Below are 22396 nucleotides of genomic sequence, written 5' to 3' on the forward strand. Positions count from 1 at the left end.
AGCCACAGGAATGCTGCTTGTGTCTTGGAGGGATAATCTACAAGTATAGGTCCAGCCCCTTCCCCACTGATGAATGCCTTTGGATAAAGAGAGGGAGAGGGTTTCTATCTTGAGAATTTCTACTGGGGGTCTGTATCCAAAGAGGAATCGGGCACCTCAGTACCTTTCCAGGCCAACTGCTGGTTCTCTCTTGGGAAAGACTAGCCTCTGCTGGGATCCTTCTGCCTGGCACTGAGCTGTAGGGTCAGTATGAGAGAGCTGACACCAGACGTGAGCAGTGACGGACCGTGGCACTACGGACCAAGCCAAGTGAGCTCCTATAGCTTATCTTCATGAGGCAGGGCTGTGTGACACCAGCCCTTTTGTGGGCTGCCTTGGTTGCAGGGTCTCTGGAGACATCATTTGATTTTTCTTCAATCCTCCACTTTATTTTGCTTAAGAAAAAGTCATTTTGCTGTGGCTTTATGTGAACATCACCCCATCATAGCCACTCTCATTCCTCCTTGCTGCCTGTGTTCAGAGGCATTATCTGAGCTCCTTTAAGCCTACTCTAATACATATAAAAGGCACACACTAGTCTGGCCTAGTCTCCATTTCAAGGCAAACACATGAAAAAAAGGATGGGTTATTCAAGGGCACCAAGAGGACACCGTAACAGAGCTCCCAAGCAGCCCTAACTGGGATAGGTTCCTCTGACTCTATCTTTCACAGCTGACAGAGGAATCATAAATCTAATTTTGCTACCTTTTCTCTTCCTACACTGCAGATAAACATTGATGTGTTTCAATTATGCTAAATGTAGGTACACTTTCATTTTACTAAGTGTGCCAAAAATAGAAATCATACATCATTAATACTGTCTGGCTTTCAGCTGAGTCATTACACATTTATGGAGAAATAAGTATTTATGCATCTATTTACTTCAGTTTTATGGACAATATATTCCAAAAGGTTGCATTGCTTCCAACACAAAGGGTTTGGTCCATACACAAATTATCTCATCATGTAAAATTAAGCACTCTTTGCTGAGTCAAAAAGATCCAATAAATTACACTAACAAGTTAATTTCTCTTACTCATTTCTCTCAGTCATTTCATCATGTCATTTATCCAGTGATCTCAAAACACACACAATATCTGCTTAGAAGCTGAATTTCATACTATACAACATATAAATAGTTATTCACCACTGCAGTAGAGTATTCTAGATTTCTGAACTTCACAGTAAAATATGAAAGTATAGGACAAGAGGTTAGGGAAATTAAGCCTGGAAAACTGAGACACAAAATTCAGGCAGTTGCCAGAGTTTAAATGTGGCTAGGGTGCAATTCCCTTAAAAGAAAAATAGAAGCACAGGTCATAGGTAATTAGACTCACTTTTTTATATGTACTTTAAAATATAATTTGGCCCATAGGACCAGAGGTTGTTTTCAAACTGTTTTATGTGGTACTTACTGTATTGTTTCTGAAAGTGGCAGGATTGGCACTACACGTTTATTCTGAAAACTCCTGCCTGTGGATGTGCCATTCTCCTTTTTGAGATGTATAAAAATCAGGTGGGAATCCCAAGCTGGACTGGAAATAGAGCCTGAGCCAAAAACTTAGTTCCTCTAGATATTGCTAGTTTCCTCTTCACTTAGGCTGTAACCTGTAGCAGAATTGCAAGGGCAGGATAAATCACTTGCATCCCTCATTTTGTCTGCTCAGCTGCCACAAATCGGCTCAGAAGTACACTGCTCTTTTTGTTAGGATGTAGTTTTCTGGAAGCTTTAAAGACAACCCACTGCAATTAGGTAATTGTTAGCTAATGTTTGAAAGCTGGAATGATTTAATTTTAAAATCCCAAGCAAATCAATGAAGAACCTTCCTCCAGGTGATTCTCCGAGCCTGCCTCTCTCCATCCCTGGGACAGAGTAGCTGCATGGCTGTGCTGCTCTGTGCCAGCCCTGAAAGCAGAGAATCAGGGTTCATTTACAGGTTTTGGCTTCTCAAATAGATGTGAGAGGTAGGAGGGACCTGTGGAAATCCAGTTGTTCACCAGCTATATCTACCATTCCTTCTTTCCCTGTGCAAAACCTACCAGGTCAGCAGGAACCTGCCAACAGTGAGCTCACGCTGCTGCTCCCTCATCCTGCTTGAGGGTGCAAAAATGGCACCAGTAGTGCACAGGCAAGCATTGCTTCCCACACATTTATAGCTTGTGCAAAGGGAACTTCTAGTTCTTCAAAACTGGACACTTCTATCGTGTTTCTGTAAGGTTTAGCCACAGAGGTCTTTCAAAGAACAATCCAGATGTTTCTCTTTGTTTCTGTTGATATCCAAGCCAAGGGAAGGAACAGAGTATAGGCTTGATATGAAGGAGATGGTGTAAAGTGCCACAAGACAAAGAGAGAAAATTAACAATGAGATATTTCAGTGTTGTTAGCTATAACCTCTAGTTTAGCAGCAGGTGAGAGAGCTGAGCAGGCAGTGGGAAGAAGAACAGAGACCGGGTTCCCTTTCCCAGGGAAAGGCTGGCACCCACTGGCAGAGGCAGAGACGGCTTCAACTCGGGTGTGCAGACAAGAGCCAGACACACTCTAAGCTATTTTTAGCTATTCCTTTCTACATTTTCTCACATTTGTATGGCTGGAAGACTGGGGATTAATTTCACCTGAGACACGATCCATTGTTTTGGATGGCTTACAGAAGATGAACACCTTCTCACCTTTTGTTTCTAAGATTTCCAGAGTATTTATAAGACAGATCGCTGGAAAAACACTCATACACACACCACCTGAATGTCTCTGCCCCTAATTGCCTTTTTTCTGCTTGTTAAGAAATAGAACAACACACAGGCTAAATACTAAAGAGAAAACCACTACAATAAACTTTTTCCTGGCAAGTTTATTTGCTGGCATTTGTAAATCCACTGAGAAAGTGTAGTGCAATCAATACAGCTGAGGCCCAAGTTCTAATTAGAGCCTTCTGTTTGAAAACAGCTTTTCCTTAAACACTACATGGCCAGTGGTAGTGATAGAATATTCCCTAAAAATAAGAAAATGATTCATTAGTGTTCATGGAAACAGAAGATCAATCTGCCCTTGTGAAAGTTAATGAATACACAGAAATATCATATCATGACCCCTGATCTCAGTGCCTGAGGCAGCAGTATTATTATGCACTCACCAGAATTGCTCAGCAACAGGACTCAGATACAACTCTTATTGCATTAATTTTACCTGTATGATTATTTAAATTAATGACATTCTGGCTGCAAGTCACAACCTTCAAGAGATGTTCATCTGCTTAAATATTAATGATGCTTTCCAGTAGTAAGGGGTAAGAAGGGAAAGCAAAACTAAACACCAACAATTTTAAGAATATTAACAGTGCAAGCATGAAAAATAAAGCTGCTTCACTCAGATAAATGCTGAAACAACCCACTCAAAGCACTACTACTACCACTACATTTGTTAAATGTTGGTCAAGTAAATCATGTAAGATCTCCTTTATTAAATAAACAATTTGAAAAGTTTTGAAGCATGATAAAAATACTTTGAAGTCTTGAGCAATCGTTGTTTGACTCCATCTCCCTCTACAAAATGGAAATGGAGAGGATGTCAGCCATCCCATTTCTCTCTCAGCAGCACAATGACCTAGAGTAGTTACGTTGCCCTCTATGCTACCTTAGATGATGGCATTTGCATTTTGTTACCTGTAACAAGAATGTCTAATAAAAAGAAATGTAATTTGAAGTCTTGAAATTATGGGGTTTTTTTACCCCGCCTTGATTCCAAGATTACTCGTTTAAGATCATTACCCACTGAATTCTGCAGTTTGGGCTGTCTCCATCTACCCACTGTGCTATTACCAGTTTGCCCATTCATTCCTGTTCAAAAGAAAAAGTAACTTTTCTTAGCATGGATTTGAAAAGTGGGGTAAGCAGCCCTATGCTTTCTTTTCCAATGTCTCCCTTTTTTGATCCTAAAACACATTCTTCCATCTCCACAGTTACGACTTGCAGGTGGACCACTGGTCTTTTGTGGGATGAAAGGGAGCAGAGGGTACAACCTTTCTGTCTGGTCTTTGAGGAGCAGCCGCCTGAGAAATCACACAGTGTTACTTAGAGCTGCATGAATGGGAGAGGTTACACAGAGCTGAAGACCTGCTCATTTGGGTGACTTTGCAGAACACTCTTGTGCCTTTGAAAAAGTTATCTAGGAAGGTCTGTGGACACCTGAGAAAGAAGAAGGTTGAAGGACATAAAAGGACATGCTGGAATTTGGTAGAGCAATTGACACTAGTCTGTAAAATTATCATCACTTTTACATACAGGACAAGCTCAAAAACAACCTTGTGAAGTCCTGTTAATGTGTAGGGCAGAGACTGGAGAAAAATAGTTCTCAAGGATTTGTCACACACTGACCTTGAATCCCCTGGTAACCCTGCGCTCTACAAATGGATTTGCAACACATTCTTTGCAGCACATCTCTTCAAAGTGTAGCTCAGGTACCTGAAGGATTCCCACTTCAATTCTGCATCTGTTTTTACCAGCGGTTCAAGTATCACTGACACCACTGAAGGCATCATCATATTGGTGTTGTACACAAGCAACTTACTGCACAGCCTAAACAGCCCAGCTCCAAATCCAGTGAAGACCTTTCCCTCATCATAAAGCCAGTAACTACAGGAATAGCAAACCCTCTCACCTCCTTCAGCTAATGAACTTGCTAACTAAACAAGTCAGCAATGATGCAAAGATTAAGTCACTTAATCTCTTGGTACCACAAATGAAAACAAAACAACTGCTTAATATTATGTCATACACACACATTAATTCAAAGCAAAGTTACTTGCAGACCTTTTTTCCATCCATTGAAAAGAGTTTCACCAGAAAGAATATCATCAGTGTTAGTTGATTTAATGACCTTTCATTTAAAGGCCAAGGTTAGAGTGTTTTTTTTGTCTGCTTTGTAATTGGACTGGTTCAACCACAGGTAGTGTTACTATAGTAATCATTCCATGAATGAAAGTTGAATAAAAGCATTTACTGAACTGTCATATCCAGGATAAAACAGCAGATGCTGTCAGTTCTTTAAAGCATTAACAGAAGTAAACCTGAAAGACAAAAAACTATTAGTTGTAAAATGCCTTTCAATCACTTATTTATGCTAGCAACTCAGCTTTGAAATAAAGTTAATATAATCCTTATTTACAATAAATTAAGATTATCTTTGCACTGTAGTATATCCTAAATGGTGATGGTATATTGATTTTTTCCTTTAGAAACACATTTAGCTTCACCATACTCATCAGTTTGCATACCCGAAAGCCTCCCTCCTCTCTCATTCTGTTACTACAACCCTTTTGGATGTAGAAACCCAACATCTTACATTTTCCAGTGTTTTACTTCACAATTGCCAATATGTTTATTAAACCGATATACAGATTGTAAGCCCAAAACTGTCAAAAAATATCTTACTGGAGGAACTGTTTTGTTTCAGGATGCTGTAAAAGTAGAAAGGCTGAAATAACTTGGAAACATCTGCTTCTTCCATATTCCTGAAGAATAATTCTGTTTAAGGGAGGAAGGTAAAGACATTACACAGCACATGATGCACCATCCCAATGCATCAGCACTGTAACAGGGCACAGCTATTCCTAGCATCTGAGCACCTTATCTTGGGATCAGCCACAACACAGGACTCCAGCAGAGACCTTGCCAGCCTTCAACAGAGCAGAAGAACTACTCCAGCTATCTGGAAAGCCAAATGCTTTTGCGTTCCCTTATGACATGTAGTTGTTTTGCAGCAACGTGGCCTTGGTGGCTCATGTTCTCCTTGCAATCTGCTATAACCCTAGATCCCTTTCTCTAGAAATATTTCAAATGTGGCACTTAGATACATGGTTTAGTGGTGGACCTGGCTGTGTTGCACTAACAGTTGGCTTTGAGGACCTTAAAGCTCAGCCTTGCTTAGAAGCACTTGTCCTTGTTGAATTTCGTTCTTTGTCCAGATCATTTTGTATTCTAATCTCATATTCCTGTGTCTTCCCATTTCATAGACCTCCAGTTTTAATAGGCACACTGGATATCCTCCTCCAGCACAGAACAGCATCTCTAAGAACAGCTCACTGTAACTATGACTAGTTCTGAAATACACTTTTAGTCATCACATGGGTCATTATCAACATCTTCCAGGATATCTGCTGAAAAATTAGCTAACATTATACACACCTCAATAAATGCAACTGCCATTACATTCATATAGCTTTTCTTTTTTTCCCCAATTTAAAATACCCAGAAGATGATGTTCCTCAGTGGTGCAATCCAAGTGACCTAGTCCTTGTGAGGTGAAGCAGGAATGAGATGGTTAGAGACAATCAGTCTGACTCGGAACCTGACAAGGTTTCTTACTCAGAGCTGGTTAACCAAATGATTTACCTACACCTCACTAAGCACAATACTTGACTGGCATTCTGAGTAATCACAGCTTTCTGTCTACAGCTGTTAAACACTTTTGACCATTTGGCATAGTTTGCTGCTGTTAGGATGCTGGTGCCAATCTATTAAAGTAGTTCCTAACGTGGATACTGCCACAAAAGAGAAAAACCCAGCTTCCTGTTCACTGAGACATTCCTGTTGAATCTACTGTTCTGCTTCACTAAGACACCCAAGGAATGGTTGTGTGGCTTTAGATGTGTGGGAGAAAACTACAGTGAATCACTCTCCTCTTCCATCCTCACTTTAGTGACCCAGTAGCTCCAGCTCTGGTCATGATGCAAACAGTGATGACAAAAGGCACTGTACCACCAATTAAGTAGGACTTCTTTTTTTTATTTTAAACCTTTACAGAGATGGAAATAAATACAGGAAATAGAAGATACAGAGGATGCTTTTAAAAGAAATCAAGTCTTCATCAGGCTTCAAACAGGAAAAACTATATCCAATAGCTCCTTAAAACTGGCCACCATTTCAAAGGTCGAGGATTAGGCTGAACAATAATGTAAATAACTAAAGATAAGTATTACAACAAACAAGAATGACACAGCTGACATCAGTGAACACACAGCTGTAACAGACAAAATGGAACCACACTACAACAGGAAAGTCTCATATATTTACAACACACCTATCATACAAAAACATTTGGAAATACTTAAGGAGTGATTTCTTCTCTGTCTGGCTGTAAGATATAAAAGATACACTGGAGGGTTTGTTGGTTTTGTTCCCCTCTCCAATATCTAAAGAATAGTTTTAGCTTTTGGCAGTTTAAAAAAAAAGAAAGCCTTTGTATTGCAAGAATTTTTCACCCAATCTGAACTTTTCCATATTTGCTCATCATCCTCACCATCAGCCTCTGGGGTGGTTTGTCAGAAGACAAAGAGTTTGTAAAGTTCTTTACAGTTTTATCGATGGTCTGACCTGTAGGTTGGAAAAGTGTCCGTGCGATGAAGCTTCACTGGGCTAGAAACATCTTCACCAAGCCAGATGCAAAAAAACAGAACAACACTCAGTAAGAACACAGGCACCTTGAGCAACATTTTATAAAGGACTCTGTAAACTACAGATTACAGCCTTGGAATCAAAACTATCCCTGCTTAATCTACTGCTCCATCCAGAAACAACTCCACTCAGATTTTCTTTCCCAGTTCTTTACAAACAGAAAGTTGTACAAAGCAAATTAATTTCAGAAGTCCTGAATTTGCATTTTAAATGACAAATGTACTTCAGCTCACAATATCAGCGTCAGTTCTTTCCTGCACATTAGAAAAGAGGACGACAGCCAGTTCAGAAATCATAAATTCCAACTTTGATGAAAGAAAGCTTTTGCATAAAGCTTCAGATGCCTCTACCACTGAGTGAAATGCTGCTCCATACACATGGAATTATGCAACACATTAGAACAATTGTTTCATATTTCTTTTTCCAGTGGCAACTGAAGCATTTTGGCAACTTAATCTAATTAGAGGTGCTCGGGGTACCACTGAAGTAGTAGCCCTGACTGCTGAACAAGACAAGGACATCAGTGTCTTTCCTAATTACAATGCTGGCTGCCTGGCTTACTTGTTTTGCAAAGACTTTTACCTCATTCTCACAACAATCTCCTCAGATCCTTTTTTTCCCAGTTTAACAAGCAAGCTTTTTTCCTAAATATAAAACAATACAGTCTATTTATTTTGTGTCAACTCAATGCTGAATTATTGATTTAATAAAGGACTCTATAGAGAAGCACAGTAAGACCAACTCATTGGCTATGTCAGAGTGCTGCAAGCAGCCTTGTTCTCGTGTGCTACAGGTTGCCACCAGCAGGTCATCTTCCCATGCCCTAATTTATTCAACAAATTTGGACATGTAAGTGCAGCTTTTCCTATTCATGCCTCCTCTGGAAGCTTGCCGGGTTTAGCTGAGGCTTTTTGTGTACCGTCTGCCCCCTCTAGTGTTGGAAAAGGGAAAAATACTGCCTGTCACGATTTGCTGAAAATCAGAGGACCAGCATGGAATACGGCTATAAAAGTCAAGGCTAACAATGCTTGTGATTTCTAATCACAGCTTGTAATACTCCATGTTCTGGAGGTGTTGACCTCTGCAATCTCTGACTCCATTTAAAAAAGTAAAATTAATATCTTATCTTCCATTATCTCTTGAGAAATTCCTGAGGAGGAAAAACAAACCAAATAAAGAGACTAAAAGTTTCCAAAACGGGGATGGTATGAAGTATCTGTCTAGTGATTTCTGAATGCTTGATGTTGGTAAATGGTATCTCCCTCTCAATACTAGAAAGTCCTGCCAGCTCCTCAGGTTTACTGCTAAGTGCAGGTTTCCCTGAGTTGGGTTTTTTTTTACAGTGAGATGAGGCACAAAGAGTAGGGCTGCCCCTTGGTGCAGCACACACCAGCCCTGCCCTTTAGGGAAGCCAGAGAAACAACCCATGTCCTGATGGCCAAGCTGAGCTTCACTTTCTAATGTCTCTATGGTGAAGGGAAACTGCTTTAGTCCATGTTTATCATCGGAAAATTTAATCAAGCTCAGCTTCTATTTCATACATCATAAAATAAAGTTATGGCAGGTATTGGCTCCTTCCATTTAATACTCCAGCCTGCTGCACTTCTGTTAAGGTTTCTGTTTTCTGCTGGCTTTTCTGAGTAATGCCCTGCTCTGACCTCACAACTGATCAATACCAGCTTCTGTACAAACACTAACACAGTCAATCCACATAGGCTGGAGTGGAAGAGTGTGTTTTGAAATACAAATAAGGTATTGGTTGTTTAGGTCTTTTTAATTCTGAAAACATACATAATTGAAAGCTGCTGACTTTGGACCAGCTCCTCAGAGGTACCAAGCACCTGCAGCTCTTACTCCAGAGATGCCTCTGGGGAAACCAGCACAAAGCTACCACAATGTACGTTGGGGCTGAAGCTTTCACTTTCTCAGGAGACTGAAGTTCAGTTTTGAATATGCTCTGAAATAGGAGCAGAGATGGCTCGGGTCAGTCTTGCTGCAAAACCTCCTCTCAAACCTCTCGGTAACCACTCGATGTCCCTTGGTGACCACGGACAGACAGCCAGGCCCAGAGACCTTCCTGGGGAGAGATTCCACCCTCTCTGTGGTCTGGGGATACTTTTAGGCATGGGAGAATGAGCTGTCATCCTTGGGCTGACAGCAAGGAGAGGATTTGGAGAAGACATCTGCCCACTTCCAGGCCATGCTGCAGTGTATGGTGGCAGCTGTTCAAGCAACAGTTTTCTACAGCTACTTATTGGAGCTATTTCCTTTTACTTTCCCCTGTTCAGCTGTTTTCAAGGATGCAGTTGTTCTTGTTGAGTGTCAACAAGTACAAAAAATGAATAATGAAGACCGTGTCATTCTTGGTATGAGACAGCCATCCAGAGGGGAGGGGAGGCAAATGGTTATAAGTCTGGCAAAATGACAAGTATCATTAAAAAAGTTTGGATTGCCATCCTGTAAAAACAGTCAGAAAAGTTGCCAAATGAGGCCCTCTCTCCAATGGGATGTAAGAGAGCACCTCCTGGTGACAATCCTTCTGCCAGGTTGTCCATCTTAAGGTGAGATGTCCCCTTCTCCCCATCAACCAGACAGCAGTGACAACTGTCTTAGACCAAGCACCAGCCTTCAGTGAGATGGACAGATACTGAAATGATTCAACAGCGTGGTGAGTCATTCCACAGCCCTCCCAGCCCAGCCCCTTACCTTGCAGAGCGTAGAGCTGCCCGGTGCTGTGCTGCCGTGTGATGTGCTGCCAGTAGGCGCTGCGGGGCAGGGGCACCATGGTGCTGAGGGACACGGCTCGCTCACTCATCTTCATCTGAAGCTGCAAAGCAGTAAACTGATGTGAAGGACACAGTCTCAGAATAGCATGACCACTGTCTGCGAGAACTTAGAATCATGGAATCATTTTGGTTGAAAAAGGCCTTTAAGATCATCAAGTCCAACCACTCACCTCACACTGATGAGCCCATCACTAACCCCATGGCCCTTATCACCTCAGCTACAAGACTTTGAATATCTCCAGGGGTGGGAATTCCACCACCTCCCTGGGCAGCCTGGGACAGTGTCTCACAATCTCAGTGAAAAAGTTGTTCCTCATCTCTGATCTAAACCTCTCTGGTGCAACTTGAGTACATTTCCTCTTTTATTTGGGAGAAGAGACTGACTCCCACCTTGCTACAAGCTTCTTTCAGGTATAGAGTGCTCCTGTCTCCCCTCAGCCTCCTCTTCTCCAGACCAACTACCCCCACTCCCTCAGCTGCTCTCCATCACACTTGTGCTCCAGCCCCTTCACTGGTTCTGGTGCCCAGCTCTGGACGTATGTCAGCACCTCAGTGTCCCCCTTGTAGTGAGGGGCCCAACACTGAACACAGCACTTAAGGTGCAGCTTCACTGGTGCTGAGTACAGAGGGGCAATCACTGCCCTGGTCCTGCTGGTCACACTATTTCTGATACAAGCCAGGATGGCATTGGTTTTCTTGGCCACCTGGGCACCCTGCTGGGTCATGTTTAGCTGCTGTTCATTAACACTCTCAGATCATTTTCCTCTGGGCAGCTTTCCAGCCACTCTGCCCCAAGTCTGTAGTGTTTCCTGGGGTTGTTGTGGCACCCAGCACTTGGCCTTTTTAAAACTTATACAATTGGCTTCAGTCCATCGATCCAGCCTGGCTAGGGCCCTCTGCAGAGCCTTCCTGCCCTCAAGCCTATTTACCCAGCACTGCCCCTCTCTCCCTCCCTACACAAGCAACAACAGCTAACTTGGGGGTTAGTCTCCACAGACACACAGCACTCAGGTTAGGAGGCCACATTGCTATTACACACCAAAGCTCACCTTGGTGCTCCCCTGGTCCTGGGCTAGCACTGCTTCCCCTGAGGGGAGTTTGAACTCAAGCAGCTGAAACAGAAACAGGGCATCAGCAGAAGGCAGGAGTCCGCTGGTTTGCCCCTCCTTTAGCAGCAAAGCTAAATACAGCCTCAGGGCACCAAAAATCTGACTGGAGATGTTTCACATGGGTAAGGACAAGTTGTTCTTATTAATTTTAAAGCATTTGCTATTCATTTCCCCTCTCCTACAGCTAAGCAACATGTCAGACGGATGGCACAGGAGTTCAACAGGAGATAAATCCATTTCTTAAATGGATTCCTTAACTGAACAGCACGTGCAGGTATGCTGAGGAGAACATGTGCACTGCAGTGCACTGCTGGAAGCCCCATCTCACACATCTATCTCCCTTCAGACAGGGCCTTCAGCTCCATTTTTTACATATTCATAGTTTCTTCTTATTTATACTTATTTATACTTAACACAAAGATACAGGAGAACTGACTACTTTAAGGCCTTTTTTTGGCATGTTAATTCAATAAGATGTACGTGCAAGCTGATAAAAATATGTGCATTTCATCATAAGCTTCATGGTACAGCTAAAATTCTCCTCCTCAAGCTCTGAAAAACATCAGTGTAAACATACTAAGACAAGCACTTGACTTTTCTAATTTATAAAGCTAGCTTTTTACAAAGGAATAAGTTTTACATTTCAGTTTCCCACAGCCTGAGGTGAAAGAACCTTTTAGAAGAAGATCAGTGCATTTGGAGCAAAATCAAACAGGCAAAGCAAGCACAGAAAAGAGATGAGGGCTGGCTGTATCTGTAGAGACCCCTTTCCAAGTCATTTAGAGTTGTCATCTAACCTTCAACCTCCTTTCTGAACTTTGGACACTCTGCCTATGATGTTAAGGTAGAAAATAAAACCAAATCAAACCAAACCCAGATCAACTCCTGCTCTTAGAACATCCACCTCCACGTCAGCTGGATGTGAATCACAGCACCATGCAAGGTACCACCTACATCATACAGCACACTGATTACAGCTCCTTCACTAAAGCCCTTTGCAGTGTCACCACACACACCTCAGCTCCATGGAAACAAAAAAATGATGGACCTTTTACTAGGAATAAGAATCAGCAGAGCATTGTGAGGATGGCATTTTTCAGCTGTAGATTTTTTTTGGTGGCTTCATTTATTGGCGAGTGGACAGCAATCTAAGGCAGCTTGAGCAACAGTTAGCTGTCAGGAGGAGTGCAAAAAAACCAATAGGCTGTCTTAGGAGGGAAAAAAAGAAACAGAGAAAGATCAGATAAAGACATAGAAAAAAGACAGAAGGGTTGCCCCTCCTGAACTCGGTCAGCAGGGGAAAAAACTAAAAACCCCACAGCTAGGGATAATAATTAGTAAGTTGTGTGCTGAATACACAGGGTTTCATCAAAAAGCCTCTGACTTTGAGCAAAGGCAGCTTTCATGATGATTGGTTTCATTCTCACAATTAACCCACTATATCTCTGTGGCAACAGAAAGAGTAGAACTAACTTGATAACGACCTGGCTTTATGCTGCAGAAGCACCTGGCATTGTACTGCAGCACAGCACCAGGCCTGGCTAATCCATGTATCATTAACACAACAAATAATCATTCAACTGAGGGCACTTAATCCATGGCCTCTCACCTGCTTCTGCTCAGGGGAGAAGGAGAATGCTGAAATGTGAAAGAAGATGCTGATTACCCAGAGCAGTTCAAACAGCACACTGCACCTGAGGCGTGGATCAAGTGTTAAGTCATGCTCAAACCAAAGAAGCAGCAAAGAAATGAGAAGGGGGGTGAGGGACAAAAAAAAGCCACCCCATAGCTCCAGTGGCTGAAAAAGGTCTGCAAAGGAAGAGGATGGAGAAGCAGCACTGACAGCCATGGGCAGCCAGTGCCCAGAGCAGCCAGGGCGCTGCTATGCCACCTCCTATCACTTCTTGTCACCCCAATGAGAAGTACAGGGCCATACTAAGACAGTTTGCTGAGCTAACACACAGCTCTGGATCAAATCCAGGGGGTGGATCCAGTACTTCCCAGAAGTACTGGGGGCACAGGGAGGAAAGATGAAGTGTTTTCTTTCTTGAATCTCACTTTAAAAAACTAGCAACATTTCATTAAAAAAAATCAAATTTAAATAATTTCAAAGTATTGATAAAAAAACTACAAACAAAAAACCATAAAAACACACAAAAGCCCTAAAAAGCAACCCCAACATACCAACATTCTCCCAAGTTAGCTGTGAATATGGCTCAAAAAGGAAAGAAAAGAAAGATGACTGTTAGGTTTCTTTAGTTTCCTCAGGTTGGACAGTCCAATTTTCAAACATTTGGCAGAACAATTTGCACTAGATAAACCTTCATCTTGAGATTCCCAGTTGGAGAAGATTGTGCTCACTGTGGTTTTGAGGGGATCTCCTTCCCAGTGAAGAAAATTCATATAATGAACCAAAATTAGAACAATAACTGCTTAAGAAACATTTGCTAAATTCATTATAGTAAAACTACAGAAAAGTAAACTAACATAAACAACTTCAGAAATCAAAGGGCATGAAGATATTGCTGCCCTTCTGACCTCTATCCATCTTACACTAATACTCTATATTGTCCTCTTATTTCAAAAGTTAGTGAGCACCATTTCCACTCTTAATTATGAATCTCTGGTGAAATGGCCAGAGATAATAACAGACTCCAGCCTGGACAGAAGCACATCAGGTGGATCAAGTGCAAAGTGCACACTTGAGCTGCTGAGAGGGGAAAGCTGACAGTAAACTAGCTAATAATGTCTTTTCATGAAGCACTGAGCTTTAGCTGCCAAAACTGGGAAGTTCATCTTTATTACTCCTTAGTGAGATGTCAAGTTGTAATGTCTTTTCTAAAGTAACCTGAACTGAGAGCAGGCATAAGTGACAGCAGTCAAGTCACAGCACTGCTCCTGTCAGTTTTCATGGCAACCAAATACTCTGGAAAATATAAATGGAATAGATATTTTCTTTCCATTGTCTGGCAATGCAAAAGCAAAAGGAAAGAAACAGTTGGATGAGATGAGTTACCAAATGACCAGAATGGCTTCATACATTGCTAAACAAAGCCAGTTCTTTCTTCCCTTTAAAAGAGATCTTTAAAAGAAATCTTTGAATTCATTGAAAAAGAAAATAAATGAAACCCACTTGTGAAAGTGTCAGACTCTGGTCAGCATATGCTTAAACCTCAGCAGAAAGCAACAGCACATTAACAGAAAGTGTCAGGGTGAGGTTCCCAGCTGAGGAGCCACAATCGCATCAATTTTCTGTATGCATTTCAAGAGCCACAGCCAGTTACAGTCATGAACTGAACAAACATACTGTAATATAAAGAGAGTGACTGCTAGGGAGGTGACAGACACATTATAGCCCACATCCTCAGTGGTGCTTGGCAGCTTTATTTCCCTCTATCAGCAGAGGACATTCAACTCTTTTTTTTTTTTTCCCCATAGGCTCCAGGATCTGTCAGGTAGCTAAATACTATCCTCAGTTCAGCCTTGGATAATCATATCACTGATGTAGCAGTGGGCAGGATCACAAGAGCAAACAGAAGACAGTGTGGACCTAATTTCTCACCACTGTACCTCCTACTTTTTTCTTCTAGTTACCCTTTCTGTAAATAACAGCTCAAGCTTCACTAGCACAAAAAATCATACAGGGTAAATAATTCTTGGAGACAGAACCAATAGAGTCAGCCAAACACAAAGTGCAAGCATCTAAAATGAACCCCTTGTTGAGACATTCCAGATCAGAAGAAAAATACAGGGGAAATCAAACAATCTGAACAAAGCAGCACTGTACTTTGTATTCAGCAAAATAAGCCACCCAAGATCTACACTGGTATAATAATCTTCTGCCTAAACTTCTAAATCTGACTATCCTTGAACTCCAGAGAAGCCACCAAGTCTTACTATTTTGGAACCAGACAGTGTTTCTGTGACAGACTTGGGAAACTTGTATTCAAGGGCATATGGACTCAAATGAAACAACCATTTCTGCAACTAAATTACAAGAATTGCCAGGAACACGTTCTTATCCCCCACTTAGCACTCTGGGGTCTATAAAATTTGATTCAGTGGTGGTGGTTGGACACAGTGTTCGTGAAAAAGCTTTTAGAAGTTGTGCAGCTGCTCTCCATTGAAATCTGTAGCAACTGTGCATCTGTTGAGTCTTTTGGCATTTGTAAGAGAAATTTTACAGTACAGCATCAGACACCATCTATTAAAGATGCTATTACATAAATGTAAACCAAACAAATATGAAATTGCCTGTAGACTTACTCAGTTTTGCTACAGAACTGATCCCAAGTTTTAGAAAATGAAGTCATGCCCTCGGTAGGTTGCTCAGTCGCCTCTGATCCTGGTGGGCTACAAATGTTAGCTATTGATGCTGACTTAGCCTAGGTTAATTTTAATCAGCTTAATTTAGTTACTGTTGAGTACTTATATCATCTACCCATCTGTCTCATCTTAGACAGATAATTTGGGATATTTTTGAACAAGAACTCCCTTCATTAAGTGGAACTTAAAGGTCCTTGGTTTTAAACAAAAGTCAAAACTAGCAAAGATGGTGTTAGATGGTGCTTTACTGGGAAAGAGAAAAAATACTGGTGCTACTGTCTGCAGAGTTTATCTGTTAGCTTCAATGTTTTTGAAAGCAAGCAAGCAAAGTGTCCATCTCTTCCCAGAGAATGTGCAAGTGTGTGTGGTCTAACTGGACACAAGAGGCTGTCACAAGAAAGGCTTCAAGTCAGTACTTCATCCTCACAGATACAATGCTCTCTCCATGAGCTTTACAGATGTGACCACATTGCAATGACACCAGCCTGAAGTAAACATAGTAGCATCAACTGAAAACTGGTACATCACACTATACATAGTGTGAAATAGCTACATATATATAACACTAATTAGTCTCTTCCCTGTTGAAAGTAAAGACATTGCCTAGAAACAGACTTGAATTTTCTTCCCTTTCCAATTCCAGCTGCCCTATCTGCTCTACAGACAATAGCATCACCCATTTGCCTGTGTGCAAATTGCTGATTGCTGAAGCAATCAGTTATCCAATACACAAGACTGGTTGAGACACTTGGAAAGATTCCTACTGCTCCTCCTCTCCTCATTTGCTTCTCCTCATTTGACTGTTATTAAGAGAAATAACTTTCCTATCCTGTATTTGGCTTCCATTCTGTTTCAAGTCCAAGAAAATGTCAGAAGAAATAAAAGTACTTAAGACAATTTATTCCCTTCTCCATGTCCTCAACATCCACTCTCATCTTTTCCTAAGTTTCCACAAGCAGAAATGTTTTTTTTCTGTTTCAACCCAGGGATAATTCATAGCTATAACTTATCCCTGAAACCAAGGCATTAGTAGAATTACTGAAAGGATTAGACATGGATGTGGATAACAGCAGTTCCTGTCTTTAAAATAAGGGAAAGACATAAGTCTTGTTGCAGATTATACACACAAATTACTACTGCCTAGAACAGAGATGTTGTTTATAGTCAAGTTCTTCCACAGTTGCCTGTTCTGGATATTTTAAACATCCTAGAAAGACTGTTATCTTCAGGATACTAATTTTGCTGCCAGAGTCACCCTGTGAGACCTGGAATGCAGAGACCAATTGTGATATGAGATAAAGAGAACATTCTTTTTCACTCTACAGGCTTCAAGAAAACCAAACCAAATCAAACCCCGTAACAACAACAACAAAAAACCACCAAAAATCAAGACAAAGCCATTAAAAGTTAAAAGTTAATAGGATCCTGAAACACATTAGATGCAAGTGCTATAAAACTGCCTTCCTCAGACATAACGCTCTTGGAGATCCCACACTATCTTTCCTCAATCTGTGTGTTAGTTTTGTATCTTACACTGCTGTTTTTTCTACCAGTCATGTGTGTCACAAAACAAAGTTTTAGAACTTGTGGAAAACAGACATCCACCGAGACATCTGACAAACATCTAGTCCTCCCCCGTAGTTTAATCTGAACCATATGACTTTCCAAATCATCCTTGGAGCGTAGACTCCAATTAGCAAATGCAACACTGAGCATGAGCCACAACATTTTGCAAATAGATTGATGAGAAATGATTCCAAACTCATGATGCTGATTAATCAAAGGAAACTAATGAGAATGTGCACTGACAGGAGCTTGTCATCTCAGTATTAATTCACACTTACTGATAGCTCTACAAACACAAAAATCAAGGACTATAAGTTTCTCTCTTGTTTTGATTCTTGAGGAGCAATCCCAGCTATGTATTCTGTCCTAACATTAAAATCAAACTATTTAATAAAAGCAATAATCAGACATTATTATTTATCTATCAAAACTTAAAATCACATTGGAGAAACATATTGTTTGTGGGTGCCTAGTGTGAAATAACAAGCCTAATGGGCAGCCATACCATCGAGTTTTTCACACTCTGCAACAAGCGCTCGTGTTGTTCTGCTATGGCCAAAGCAGCTGAGTGAACCTTCTGATAGATTGCTTCCCCATCTCTGGTCTGAAAGATGAATAGTCCTTCTCCTGTGTCACACATCCTGTCAAAGTAAGAACAGATGGCATCCAAGTGTGAGATTTTAGTTCACAGGTCACCATGAACAAGCAAAACTTTATCATGTTGCTCTAGAAGTGCTTTGCACAAGTAGTAAGAAAACAAAGGTTGTCAAAATATGCAACCAAGTCTTTGAGTATGGGTCCAATCTTACTGGTTTAGCCCATACTGGGATTGCTCTGGCCAAACAGGGACTCAAGTAACTCTTGCTGATATATCCTAAGTGCTTAAGCTCTTAGACCCAGATTTTTAATATTTAGACCCTATCTAGGATCTGTGCCAGGTAGGATTAATTTGTCTTCCCCTTTCAGACTTTTAACACTGCCTGTAATGAGTTTTGCAGAGTTTTATATTCCACTTTAAACAATAAACATGTATCCTCAGTATCTCAGTTGCACTGTCTTAGCGTGGCTAATGCCTGAGCAGCTAAACAAAAATTTATCCTTGTCTCCTCCCAAGGGTATTCTGCAGTAATATGGATAATTAAATACCTCTTCCTCTTCAAGATAAGTTAATTGTATGATCTGTTTCTCTTTTACTATTGCAATTCTTGAATATGCCTATCTAAAATAATGCACCCATGTCCCTCAGAAAGGATTCGACAGTTTAATTCAATAAACAAGTGCTCCAACATCAGCCAGGCAAAGACTTCAGCTCATGAAAACTGAGCTGCAGGAAGGAATACAGAACATCATCTCTAAAACCAGGAACTGCATTCAAATCTCTCATAAATCTATCTGTCAAAAAGGCAAAAACCAGGAATATAGTCCAGGAAAAACAGGAGTCTCTCCTCCATTTCTTTAGTTTACTTTTGGGAAACTATTTGGCACTCACTGACCTGAACATTACGCTCTACTTCTTCCAGGACAAAACCCATAACTCTGTGTCTAAAGACCCATACTGTAAACAATTTAGAGTGATTTTCACCCCTTCTTCCCAGATCCGTGCATCCAATTCTCTGGTTCATATGTAGCTTTATCTAAGAATAACTCCAATCAGTATTCACTGTCAGCCTCCACCTTGCAATCCCCGGGGATACCTCAGCCCTCCCACTCCCATCCTCAGGCACTTTTATTTGGCAACTGCTTCCATTCAAGTAGTAATCTGGGATTAAGAGGGTTTTTTCATTTGTTTTTATATTAATTTCAACTTCTTTTTAAAAAAAATAGTTTTAGCAGAGAGTAAAGGCTAGCCTCTATCTGAATATAAGCTCTCATGTCCTTCAACAACCCTCTGCAGTGATCCAGAGGACGATCCAGCATGACCATTGGAAGCAAGGTGACACAGTGAACAACGTGACACAGTGAACACAGACCTACCTCCCTGCTTCAAACGTGAACCACGACGGGTCCCTCCCGTAGCGTCGGAGGGCACTTAATGGCCAAGAGATGAGTTTTACTCTGGGATTCTGGATGTCCCAAAGACAGATATTCTCAAATGTTATCTGCAAGGTACATTCCCCATGCACATCTAAATTAGGGGATGGCATCAAATACACATTGAATCTCTCTGGGAGAAAAACAGAAGATTAGTCTAAAATCCCTGCCCGTTACATGTGCAAGTCATTAAAGGAATTTCCTATTTTCCATCTCTAATACATCTATTTCCACTTGGAACAATTAGTTTAAAAACAAAGACTCGGTTCCTTACAATAACTCATGTTTGGAGTAGTCAGAATGCTGCACTCAAAAGGTGTCAAACATTTGTGCATGCATTCAGACTTGAAGACAACTGCACCATCATAACCCTGGCATTTGCAAACAATTAATAAAATTGTGTGCAGGAATACATACATTGCAACTGCTTTTGTGTATGCAATTAGTTAATTTGCATAGGAAAATGAAGTAGCCATGGGCTCAGGTTTTGCATGCAATTACTATTATTTATTATTTGCTTTACAATGTTGCCCAAGAGCCCCTGTCAAAGATGAAAGCTGTTTACAGACAGCTTACAGGAAAACATTCCACAAAAGATAGTCTCCATCTCCAAGAGCAACTAATTTGTCTAAGAAAGAAAAGTGCTACCCCACAATAATTCTTGTTACCTTACTTCTTATCTCTGGTAGCAATTACAAAACCCAAAAGCCAAAAAAAACCCCAAACAAGCAAAAACAACTCCCACAAACAGGAAGGAGGGCTTGGAAAAACAATTTTGCTCCAATTTATTTCTGATATTTGTATGTACAGTCCAAAAGACTTTAAAATAATGCAATTAAAGATTTAAAAGCTCAACATTTATGTACCTACCACTCTGCTCCCTCTCTACTCCAGATGCCAATAAGTCAGGCTCTCCAAGGCTAATGTCATTAATTCGTGTCCCAAGACATTCCATCTGCAGCACCTTGCACCACTCATCGGCCTCAAGTTCTGTATAAATGCCCAGAAAATCTGTGTGTAGGTATAATACATTTATAATTTCACAACTAATGCTCTTATGTTTTCTAATGTGCATTGCCATTTTACCCACCTGACTCACAAGCAAAGGTTTTTGATGTGTCATCGTTAAAATAAATCCCAACAGCATGCTTCTTTGTGCTTTTTGGCATTCGTAATATATTCTTCACATTATTGAGCTCTGTGACCTGAAAAAGCACAATTTGGAGTTTTAATTATTGGCTTGAAAAGCTATATATCCATTATTGACTGGAGAAGGAGAGAAAGGAATTACACCACGTTGCAAAGGACAGAGAAAAGGAGAGAATGAACATGCCTATGATTGCTCTTAAAAAAATGCAGCCTTGACAAGAATCACCTTAAACAATCAACTTGGCCCTGAATGATGAAGCAACCACGTCCTCTGTTTCTCTCTTGTCTGTAAGTGAGCTTCAGTGCAACACCATCTGAAGAGGATTTTAGCCAAGAGGCAGGTAGAATCACAGCTCTTTCCAGTCTGATATATATTTTGGTGAGGGACATGAGAAAGACCAACCTGATGCAGCAGAAGCAAAGAGAGGTGAAGATAAAAATCTAAAGGATTTATCCATTTGAAGGAGCAAGTCCAATTCCAGTACAGCTTTCAAAGTGGAGGGCAAAACTCTAAGAATGATGAAAAGCTGCTCTTTAAATTATTTTTCAGTAGAAAGTTGAGGATTTATTAGAATGGTTTACTTTAAAAAAATTAGAATCACAGCTTTAGGTATTAGAAAGCTTTTTAGCTTTAAAGATTCATAGACTTGGAAGCACAGATTTCTGTTGCTTGGTTCCCAAAAAATGATTGGAAACATAACTTTAACATTGAAAAAAATAAACATGTATGTGTTACCATGAATATAGCTTTAGCAGATCCATACTACAGTTGTTTCATATTTCTGACATCCACTTTTCACTCTCACAGCCATAAGTAACACTCCTAAATTTGACAGGAGAGGAATTCTTCATTATTTATACTTCTTTTAACACAAAGCCTAACACTCAGACAGGGAATCAGGAAGTTCTATTTAAATATTCATTATCAGAAAACAATTCACTGGTTATTTTACACGGTAAGGGTTGAAGAGACAGAGAACAAAGGGAGAATTTAGCAGAAACATTCTCAAATCTGTACAACCTAACAGCTTCTCTACTTTAGTCTCATTAGCTCTGGGGAATAGTCTCATATCAAAATGTGCCAACTCTAAACAAAGAAATGAAGCACTGTCTTGTAGATAAGACTTAGGAAGTACAAAAAGATATCACTGTTGTAGGGTCCAGCAACAGAAAGTGCTCCTCTAGAGCATCTTGGGTTCACCAGCACACACACTGCATCTCTCTAGCTCTTCATTCTAAGTCTCTTTCCCCTTGGATTCAATTTATTGCCTGTTTCCTTCCAGAAGAGAACAGTCAGACAAAATTCACCTTTTAAAATCCCAGAACCATTTGGGTTGGAAAAGATCATTAATATCATTAATATCATCAAATCCAACAACTAACCTCACATTGCCAAACCCACAACTAAACCATGTCCCTCAGCACCTCATCTACATGTCTTTTGAATGTCTCTGGGTATGAGGACTCTATTACCTTTCTGGGCAGCCCCACTCTTATCAAGAAGACCCCCAAAAAGGTACTCTTACTATGACTGGAAAGAACATAGAGCAGTTGATCGGCAGTATAACCCCAAAATAAATAATAGATCCAATATACAGAAACATAATGGAAGGAACATCCCATGGGGAACATACCAAAACTTCTACATAACTGCCAAATTTAAAATTCAGGTTTTTATAGCCTCCAGGTTCAAGATTTTGAGAAGTGTCAAAACTGAAACTTTCTAATTGTGCTTAATTTTGCATGAGCATTTTTTACTCTTCCAGGAAATCCCATGATGGAAGCACATCCCCAAGTGCTAACAAGACAATGACAAACTCATTGTTAAATATGACAAATCTGTCATAACCTATTCCCATCATGCTCAGCACATGACAGGTCAAGCACAAATTACCAGCTGTCAAGTTCAACTCCCATATATTTTTTTCTCACATGCCAGGAAAG

The 22396-nt window shown here is 40.6% G+C and overlaps 1 protein-coding gene across 7 annotated transcripts in view; it reads right to left on the bottom strand.

Annotated features, from left to right (window-relative positions):
- Positions 1-6810: 6810 nt before the first annotated feature.
- Positions 6811-22396, bottom strand: part of DOK5 (docking protein 5) — a 45292-nt gene continuing 29706 nt past the window's right edge. The window contains exons 3-9 of one of the 7 annotated variants that reach the window (XM_062009052.1): positions 20394-20508; positions 20174-20293; positions 19247-19436; positions 17778-17913; positions 11321-11383; positions 10192-10312; positions 6811-7456 (exon numbers count right to left, since the gene is read on the bottom strand). In XM_062009052.1, coding sequence (XP_061865036.1) covers positions 7389-7456; positions 10192-10312; positions 11321-11383; positions 17778-17913; positions 19247-19436; positions 20174-20293; positions 20394-20508 — 813 coding nt within the window. In that variant the 3' untranslated portion in view covers positions 6811-7388. Of the gene's footprint in view, positions 7457-10191; positions 10328-11320; positions 11384-17777; positions 17914-19246; positions 19437-20173; positions 20315-20393; positions 20509-22396 lie in introns of all 7 variants that reach the window. The other 6 variants (XM_062009050.1, XM_062009053.1, XM_062009049.1 and 3 more) reach the window with 6 other exon arrangements.

This window comes from Colius striatus, chromosome 16 (genome assembly GCF_028858725.1).
Source record: "Colius striatus isolate bColStr4 chromosome 16, bColStr4.1.hap1, whole genome shotgun sequence".
Taxonomy (NCBI): Eukaryota; Metazoa; Chordata; class Aves; order Coliiformes; family Coliidae; genus Colius; species Colius striatus.